Source organism: Aplidium turbinatum, chromosome 3 (genome assembly GCF_918807975.1).
Source record: "Aplidium turbinatum chromosome 3, kaAplTurb1.1, whole genome shotgun sequence".
Taxonomy (NCBI): domain Eukaryota; kingdom Metazoa; phylum Chordata; class Ascidiacea; order Aplousobranchia; family Polyclinidae; genus Aplidium; species Aplidium turbinatum.
Genome location: NC_137474.1, coordinates 37,958,745 through 37,968,992, shown reverse-complemented (window position 1 = coordinate 37,968,992; position 10,248 = coordinate 37,958,745). Strand labels below are relative to the sequence as shown.

Below are 10,248 nucleotides of genomic sequence, written 5' to 3'. Positions count from 1 at the left end.
TCTGACACAAACAAAGAAATAAAAAAAGGAAAAAAATGTATGCTATTGTGTTTCTTTGTAGTGTAGCTGTGTGGATCGCACATCAGAGAAGACGGCAAAGCGCTGGGGGCTGTGGGGGCGAAGCCCCCAGATTCTTGGATAATCACAAAAAACTGCTTTTCCCTAATGGAAATCTGTTTTAAGAGGCCCTAAAATATGGCAATGAGGTTATTCTTTCGGAAGCCCGAGGTCCACCTTCAACACCCAGAAGGCCTGGATTCGGACCGCGGTCCGCCAGTTGAGTAGCCCTGGCCTATAGAGTCAACGTATACTTTTTAATGTCTTTTTTTCGCTACAACACGCCAATACCTTCCAGCCAGGGCCGTAACCAGACCGCAGAGTAAGGGGGGCCGAAAAAATTGAATCTTTATAACTGTAGTTGTTGCTCGAAAATGTTGAGATTTTGCCAGGGGGGCAATTTTTTTTTCAGGGGAGCGAGGCCCCCGGCTGGCTACTGGCCTGCTTCCAGCGCTGCAGTTGAAAGAATGTTTTCAATGGGAAAACGCAGCAAAATGTCAGATGAACACTTTTAGATGCTTGTGTTTCTTCGTGGAAATTTAAAATAAAACTTGTTTGTTTCGAGTGGTATATACCGTGTGAATGTTTGGCACCTAGCAAATAAAATTAGTTTACGCTAGTGTATGTGCTGACGCTGCCAACTTTTTTTACAAGTTACTTTGACGCATACGACGTACGGCTTTTCGAATGTTTGCGTTTACGCTGACGGCGTCAATACTTTTGTATAGCCTACGCGTAGCCTACTATACGCACTAACCCGGAGAGTCTAACGAGCGCCGCTTGATCTTGAGTCATGCGCCTAACCACTGAGCTAACGGGGCGGACAAAAACCGTTGAATCTTCATCATCGAACTGACAAACCCGTGATAGATTACTCCTGGTAACTTAGTTTCGCATGCTTGTAGAGGCTTTTGATGCAGGGCCGGTTACCGAGATCGACAGAGTGCAGTTTCCGATTGTCGTTGCCGGGGAATTATTCCATCCGCTAGGTGCCGCTGAATGGATAACAGTCTTGAAATGCGGAATTCAAACGAACAGTCGAACACCCGACCAGCGCCGCGTGATCTTGAGTTAGGTGCTTAATCAATGAGCTAACGAGGTGGACGAAGAACTGGTTGTAGTTCAACCGCGTGTAAACCGGTAGGCAACCGACGAACAAAGGTTGTTATGTAACACTATGGATAAACCCTTTCTTGCAACTGCAGTCATGGCAAACCATTCAATAGGTTTTGAAATGTTCAACCCTCACAGTTGTGAAGGCCTAACAGAGTTTGACAGCAGAGTAATGTACAAACCGTTAAGTTTGAAGATTTTCTAAATTCTTGCGTGCTTTCGTAACGCCTGACTTTTGAGAAAATCATTACATGGTGAATTCCATGACCAATTTGGTTTAAATTGATGATTAAATCAAATAAGACACAATAACAGCGATGAATCATTGTCAATAAAAAAAGGCCGGCCGATAAACAGCATAAAACAAAGTTCTGCAAACAGGGCTAAGTTCAATTGCAAAACACAAAATAAAAGCCGTTGTCATAATGTCATATGCAGAACAGAAACAAACGACGGAAGAAGTTTCGCTATCTCACTTATTGCAGGCTTAGTCGAAAACAGCACCTTCCGTAGGCTGCTTGTTGGGTGGACTAAGACAAGTAGGCCTATAATTGAAATTCACGTTGAGGCAATTAAGAAAAACAGACATTTTAAACCGATAATCCTGTTTCAGGTTTTTACAAGGCAATTTTGCACACTAAGAAAATGTGGCTCGAACAATTTATAGAAGAGACTTAACATTCGTATTTTTATTGCAAGCATCTAAATGTAGACACGACGGGGTAGCCAACGCACAGAAGCTAAGAAAATGAAAACAATCAAAACGGCTTACAGCGTGGAGGTCGCAACGGAATAAATTGTGCTAATTTACAAAAATACTTAATGCACAAGAACCGTTCCTGTTGACGATGTCATATTAATGCACGAGCCACTTATTCCGAGTTTGTTCAATGATCACGTGTCTACGTATTAACGTCAATGACGTTACACAACATCACGTGATCTCGCAAGACTTGTGACGGTAAGTTGCAGCACATAAAAGACCATTGTAAAATTCGAAGACTTGCTTGAAATCATCTCAGCTATTAAAGGAGAGTATCGAAAAACACCAAACATTTTCATCATCACGACCTTAAGACGATAAACATTAAACAAATTTTGCATAACAACCAGAGTTTTACTGCTCTATTCATAGCCTACAGATCAGAAATCCCACGTTGCTTGATATTGTTCAGAGAAATGTAAAAGCACGAACAAACAAAAAACCAGTTGAAGATAATGCGAAAAAAAATACATGTAATCACGTCATGGAAAAGTACAATCAAGTCTGTATCAGAATTCACGATACAACCAAGCGAAAAGTTGCGTTTTGAAACACTAGTCAAAAAATTCAATGAAAAGTCGTATTTTCAAAAATTGCCACAATGGGTATTGCAAGAAGTACGCACAATCCACGTCTCGTTCGTGCAGCGAAAATGTAAAACTAATAAGAGTCTTCACATTCCAGTCGATACACAAAATTAAAATTATCCCAGACAGCAAAATCCGTCATAAAATGACGGACTTTGTTATCTCGGAATGGCCCGTTTCGGTGAGTCCGATTCGGTTAGTCTGATTCGGTGAGTCTGATCCCTTAACGGGGGATTTTTTCAATTTTTTTTTTAAATTATTGGGTACCGCAGCCTAATTATCATTACCGTTTTAGGGTTAGGGGTTAGAAGTTAAGGTTAGGGGTTAGAAGTTAGAAACTCACCGAATCGGACTCACCGAATAGTAGCAGACCCTTGTTATCTGGGTTTCACCTCCTTTCTTCATCATCTCAGAGGTAATCACTTTGATAAAATGTTTAATCATAGCTCTTCATGACTTTATTCGTTGATTGTAGACTACAACGTAATCCTGTGTGCAGTAACGACGCTACAAAAACACATTCGCTGCGGCGCATATAGCAAACTACTTTAATTCTAAACATCACTCAGGTTTAGTTAGTGGCTGCTTTGTGCTCGCAAAATTGCACAAGTCTCACGCGATTGTCAAGTAAAAGCCGGGCAGCAAGAAAGCTGATGCCTTCCGTGCTCACTTTCGTGATCAAAGCATCGTCATAAATTATAAAAATGAGTAAGATACGAATGAAAAAAGAATTAGGCTACACTTAACTACAAGGAATCCAGCCAAGATGTTGTTTTTACATCGCTTCCACGTTGCTAGACGTCGAACCAATGTAAAAAAGCTACTATGGCTGAGTGGGCGAAAGACGAAAGAGTGCGACTTGCATGGTTATTGAGAAACAGAAGTTTTCCTGAATGCAATTTTCAAGTGAGATTGAAGATTCTTAGTGGCACTGCGTACATGAAAGTTCGCTCGTCGGATACAGACCGCAAGCAACAAAGTATTTGGCAAAATTTTCGACAGAAAATCGTCTTCTGTAAAACGACCACAGTAAAATCTTAAAACCCGAATTACGTTTGCTGTACCAATTAGGTGAGTCCCATACTTGATCCAAGCATCGGGGAACGAGAAGATAACGTTCTCATTAGACTAAGCCTTCGGCACTAACCAATCGGCTAAGCCTTCGGCACCAATTAAAAACCTCTTTATGATTTGTTTTTACATAAAAACAAGTATGAAAAAGCAAACACTGCGTGGTTCTGAATGTCTCCATTCACGAAGTACTCGGTTTCAACAAAACCTGAGAATCAGCGACAAATGTTAACTGATGGGCTCATAATCGGATTTGGAGAGGCTTAGTGACTCCCCACCTCGGAGTTTTCGGATCAACAAGAATAATCCTCCTCCAACAATAACTATAAGCGGGAGACACACTCCGACAAAGAGGATGCCATACACTAGCTTTGAAAACGAGTCCGTAGGAGCAGAAGAAAATCCCACCAAAGAAGTCCTGCAATAATGATGATCCCTATGTTATCAGCTATAAATATAAAATAGACGGTAACATCTCTTCAGCAAAACAGCAGGAAGCAAACACCTCAAACTCAAGCAATGTTTAATGCGAAGAGCTCGCACAGTAGACAAGAATTTAGAAAATGTGAACACTGACAGTTTATTCACACAGGACGTTGAAACTATACACAAATAGCCCTATATTAGGCTTAGCACACAACAACACTTCCCAAATATCAATTTGACTTCCCAGATTTCAACCGTTTTTGATTTGAAAAAACGGTTGATTTGTCGTCTAATAAAATGGTTGATTTGTTGTCTGGTTATAGCACATATATTAGCACCAGAAGAGGAAGGTTTGCTGTGCATAGCAACCCAAACAGTGCGCAGTTGTTACGTACCAGCTCGAGTAATTTGTAGCAATGTAATTGCCATCGTCGGTTTTGCCGAAGGACACAAGGAAACCATGAAAGTTTATCTTCTCAACTCCAGCCTGACCGTAATATGAGAGGAGGAGCCGGTTTTTCAGATGAACTGGATTGATGAAAGAAAAGTAATCAGTGGTCATGACAAAATTGTAAAAACTGCAACATTTAGATGGAAAATACCCGTCGTTTGTCCAATAACAGCATGTTATATACTGTAGAAGTTGTGGACTAAGCTATCGTAACTTGGTTCTTCACCGCTTGTCATGAACTCTGGAGATTCTCACACAAAGAGAAAACTTTAGAAAAATTAAAACAGGGCGCTATAGTTCATCTAAAGCACCACAAGCAAATGAGATACCAAATAGAATAAAAAAAAATGCTTACCAATCTCAATGCATTATGAACAAAAAAATCTTCTGTTGAGTTGGGTCTGTTACTATTCGGTGAGTCCGATTCGGTAAGTCTGATTCGGTGAGTTCCTAACCTCTAACCCAGTGGTTCTCAAACTGGGGTCCGCGGTCCTTTTGGGATCCACGAGACAAATTTCTGGGACCGCGAAGCACCTTCCAAAAAAATTAACATCATCCCAACGAAAAAAAAATTGTGGAAAGTAAAAATATTCAAGCGTTTTGGGTGAATCTGAAGTTCAAAAGCTGATGCAAGTGTCTCTGTCAAACAACACTGTGAGTATAGGAGAATATCTGAGCTATCGGAAAACATTTTGTCGCAGGTGGTGTTAAGGATACAGAAGTCAATGTTTGGCTTCTTTGCAATTCAGCTTGATGAAACAACGGATGTTGCAAATTTAGCTGAACTACTGTATGTGTTTATGTACGCAACATACACGAATTTGGAGGAGGAATTTTTGTTTTGTAGTCCACTCACCACAAGAACAACTGCTGAAGAAATTTTCAATTTCGTGAACATGTTTTTCGACAAATACAACCTTAAATGGAACATGGTACTGGCGTTTGCACAGACGGTGCTCCAGCTATGCTTGGCTGCCGTTCCGGTTTTCACATTTTGGTTAAGAAACAATCTCCTGATGTTGCTGGTACGCATTGCACTATTCATCGCCAAGTCCTTATAGCAAAAACTTTGCCTGATCAGCTGAAAAATGTCCTTGACGATGTGGTTAAAGCAGTGAACTTTATCAAAGAAAATGCACTCAATTTTCGTCTACTTGCAGAATTGTGCATTGAAAGTGATTTCGAATTTGTAACTCTTTTGTTGCACTCTCATGTGAGATGGCTTTCGAAGGAAGAACCGTTTTTGCGCTAATTTGCCTTAAGTTTTTGGAAGACCGTGAATCGTTGAAAAAAATCACAAGGGGACCGTTCAACAAATTTTTTGAAAAAGTTTGAGAACCACTGCTCTAACCCCTATCCCTAACCCTTAACCCTAAAACGGCAATGATAATTAGGCTACGGTACCCGATAATTAAAAAAAAAAATTAAAAAAATCACTAAATAAGGATCGGACTCACCAAATCGGACTCACCGAAACGGGCCATTCCGTGTTGAGTTGCCCACCTAAAACTAAGCTAAACTGGAGCAGGGTGACTCCATGCCAAGGAAAGGCAATTGATAAAATTTTGTTTCAGACCGAAATCTAAAGTTTTAATAAAGCTATGAACTCACAAGCTGGAGCAACAGTATCGTTCACTGTCTGCAAAGTAGTAGATCTGACATCTGTGGAGTTCTTTCGGCTAGGAATGGCTGAGGTGTAACAAACCTATGAAAATGCGATGTCCATAAATTGGAAACGTCCATGTTGGAACTTGCTATCCTATAGCATGCAAACCGGGTCGTATTTTCACCGAGTGGCATGCAACGTATACAAAGAACAGAAACTTTGCTGCGAAAGCTTTCGAAGTAATTTAGAAACATAACACGTTTCAGAAAAGCAAGCAATTAGCACGTTATAGAGAGATTTTTACCGATTCAACATATTTCAAATTCGAACAAGCTAAAATGGGAAAAGTTCAATAAACCACATTGCTACCGTTAAGTCAATACGAACAAAAGTTGGATACTTTCAACATACTAAAGAAAAAACTAAACCCGCCGAAGTTACTTTGTTCTATTTCTCTATGGTTCCAACATACCGTTCGCCAATTCCAGAAATTGGTTGTCTCCTTCTTGTCAGAATCCCTCCACAGAACCTTAGTAGTTGTAAACACAGACGGTGCATATTCATCGTCAATGCTTTTCATAGACATTTTTTCAACTGCTCCATTGTCATTGAAGTGTTGTGGTGAGAATGATGAGTTTTCAGGATTAGCAACAAGAAGAAGTAGAGAAAACCTTAAATGTATTCATCAAAAATTAATCAAATACTTTGCACATCCTCCATTGCCGTGTTGTCGGCACCATAGCCGATATGGCCTTCAATAAACTAGAATCTTTTCCGGTACTGTACGATACGTATTTAAAATACGTAAAATTTGGCCTACAGAGACCCACTAATGGGGGCAAAGCCGGAGTTCGATGATGATGATAATACTTTAATCACTTAGTTCATCTCACCACACAATAAGCGGAAAAGAATGGACTGTTTTATGATATATCATAAAAGAAACATCCAAAAGAAAATGAACCATCAGACATACTATCATAGCTGAGGTCAGTCCTCATCAGCTTACAAGTATTTCAATTCCATCAACAAAACTTCAGTTTATCATCTTTTCAACGTGATATATCCGTATGGTGACGTTATCCAATAAGTCAATAATGCCAAACACACAGCGACAAATATGCTGAGGAAATATATAAATTTATATATGAAAATGAAGCACTTACCTAGAATCTGTGTTGTTTACTCTCAAGTTGTTAACAATAAACTCCAGAGTAGCTGACTTGTCGCTGTATGCTAAACGTGGGAGGTTTGCACCACGGCCATTGACATCGTAAAAAGTAAACTTTATTTCAATCAAACTGCGGTTGTGAAAACTTTCTGAATTATTCTGACTGGCCCCCTGCAAGCAAAGATTAAGTTTTACAAAAGAACATGTAAAATACCCTGAGTTCGAAGATTTTCCACCGCTAAATTTTCAAGCTTTGAAAGTTGTTTAACTTCGCTTCTTCAAAGTCAAAATTACATCCACTTACCTTAAAATGTACTGCATCTTCTGTGCTTGTTACATTCCATGTCATATCACTCATAAACGTTTGTGAAACAATCGTGTTTGTCGGGTCGGCTATGTTGACATTGTCAGCAGCATCTCGATACTCCAGCAACTGACAATTAAACAACACACATCTTGATATTAATTTTCTACATGGCAACTGACCATGCAAATTAAAAACCTAAGTATGACCTAGAATAGATTTCCACTGACACCTGGGCAAGTTTGTATGTGAGCAGAATTTTTAAAATCTTGTCAAAAAGCGGGAAGGATTTTTAAACAATCATAAAATCCAACTAAATTATTAGAAAGAAATTGATAGAGATAATCATAAAAAAGTGATTGTCTAACATTGGCATGAGTTATGGACTCAAAAAACATTCATTTGCACAAAAATAGATTTAAGTAACAAAACTAACATCAAGGAAAGAGTAAGTAGAAAAAGTGTAGCCTACTATTTCTGTTTTTTCAATGTCCATACACAAATAAATTTTACATGCATTGATAATATGAAAGGAATAGAAGTACGGTAGATGATTTAAATATAACAAATTTAGGTTAATCTGAAGATCTGAATTACAGAACATCTTAAGAAATATACATTACAACAGATAATTTTAATTCAATTGGTAAAATATCACACATGAAAATTAATAATAAAACAATTTCAGGATTCTCTTAAGACTATCGGACTTTCTAGTAATGCAACTTGTAATTGATACTGAAAATACATGCGGTAGAAAGTAAAAACGTTTTTTTTTTGTTTTTTATCTTGGACATTGAACAACTGAAGACGATAAATGTAACCATGGAATTCTGAGGTAGATAGAAATGACAAGAAATACATTTGAAAATTGTTTTACTTTATCAAATCGTAAATATAGCAACACATAAAAAAGTTTAAAAAAAATACTTTGTTTACGTCTACCATACTATAAGATGCTGAAACTTAGACAATGTCATGACTCATGACCAGGCAATGAAGGAACGGACTGATGCCTTTGAGCTCTGGAGTTTAAAGGATATATATGTTAAAAATTTCATAAAACCAAAAGTAATGCTTCCAAAAACTCAGCACAAAGTTTAATTTGGAAAAGAACTCCACACAAGTACACTTGGACTAGCAGGCACTGACTGTAATGTATAACGTTTAAGCTATGTTTCACTATCCAATAAACACCAGCAAATTTTGTGAAACACACCTGGTATAAAGAATACACTGCCCCAAACGGAGCTGTGTCAAGCAACTGATCATCTTCATCTACCAGAGTGATAGCCCCTTGCAAAGTAGATATGTTTAGGGGCGATGATAGTAAAGCATCCCAATGTATCGATGCCCGTGATGAGTTATATTCACTGTGTAGAAGTAGCAGGGTTGGAGAAGAAGATCCAATTGTTGAAAACAAGTAATGCTGACAGCCATCAGAAGCCTGAGAAAGTAAACTTTGTCAACTCTACCACCACATAAGATCAAAACTATTTATATTACAGCTTCACAGAATTATTGGACACATTTTGATGATTAAAATAACAAAATTTGATAATCATCTCTCAATGAACATATCAAAACGTTTTCTTAGAATAATTTTTATACGGTACTTTATTGTGTTGTCATTCACAGGTTAAAGATGTGATGTGAACTTCTGGAATGAACTACCACATTAATTGCAGATATTATTACTTAACTATCCTTATACAAACATAACTGTTTAGTTTGAAACTGAAGCTTACTTGGGAGCGAGCATATACAAGGTGAACTGACAAGTTGGTGTTGTAGCATGCAGGTATGTTACATTCTGGATTATAGCTGACTGTGACCTGTCAAAAGCACAAAAGTTAGCAGAGCTCTAAAAACACTTGTGTTTTGCTTGTATTAACTGGTCAATTATTAATGTTGTTTCATTTTGGCTCCATGACAAAATAAGCTTCAAATGGGAAAAATATACTCGTCATTATTCTTTGTAGAATATTTCTGGATACCTGAAGTATTGAGATGGAGTGAGCAATCTTAATTAAGTGTGACAAAAAATACTTAAGTTTAAATAAGGCCTGCTAAGCAAAGCCTTAATCATACATGCACAAATGAAATTGATTATAATATATATATATATATATTAAACTAATTTCTGATAGCAATTAATCACTCAATGTACCGGTACTGATAAGAAATACATACCTGTCGTTTTGCAGCAATAACTGAAAAGACAGCTATAAAAGAAAGTACAAAGTGCGCCAATCTGAACTGTAGCATGGTTCTTGTTACTACCTTCTTGCTTCTTGTTATCACCTTATTCACAAACTGAAGACACCTATGCTATGGTATATATTTGCATTCAGTACCAAAACGTTCATTCATTCAATGATAGGAAAGACATTTTAAACAAGTCATTTTAAAACAGTACACTCAATTTAATTATATCTAGGAAGACACAAAGATAAAAATAGTTATATACGAATTTATATTCCTAATCAGCTGCACCGAAACAGGCCATTCTGAACGTTGGTTACTGTACCAAGTAGGCTACTCCTGTACAAAGCATCCAATGTCTTCAACATGTGTGAACAAACGACAAAAAACCATGTACTAGCCTACCCAACGGATGCAACCTAGTTTGTACTTTCAGTTTGTACCCTGAAAAGATCGAGAGAAAAAATTAAAAAAAGTTGAAGTCACTGATCGCA

General features: G+C 38.0%; 1 protein-coding gene across 1 annotated transcript; it reads right to left on the bottom strand.

The window, feature by feature from the left end:
• Positions 1-1,429: 1,429 nt before the first annotated feature.
• On the bottom strand, positions 1,430-9,974 carry LOC145766226 (glycosylated lysosomal membrane protein B-like). Its single transcript, XM_082577896.1, has 9 exons — positions 9,743-9,974; positions 9,298-9,384; positions 8,769-8,996; positions 7,550-7,678; positions 7,241-7,416; positions 6,547-6,745; positions 6,080-6,173; positions 4,413-4,545; positions 1,430-4,009 (listed from the first exon to the last, which is right to left on the bottom strand). The coding sequence occupies exons 1-9, from the start codon at positions 9,815-9,817 to the stop codon at positions 3,820-3,822; spliced, it is 1,311 nt and encodes a 436-aa protein (XP_082434022.1). The 5' UTR covers positions 9,818-9,974; the 3' UTR covers positions 1,430-3,819.
• Positions 9,975-10,248: the final 274 nt, after the last annotated feature.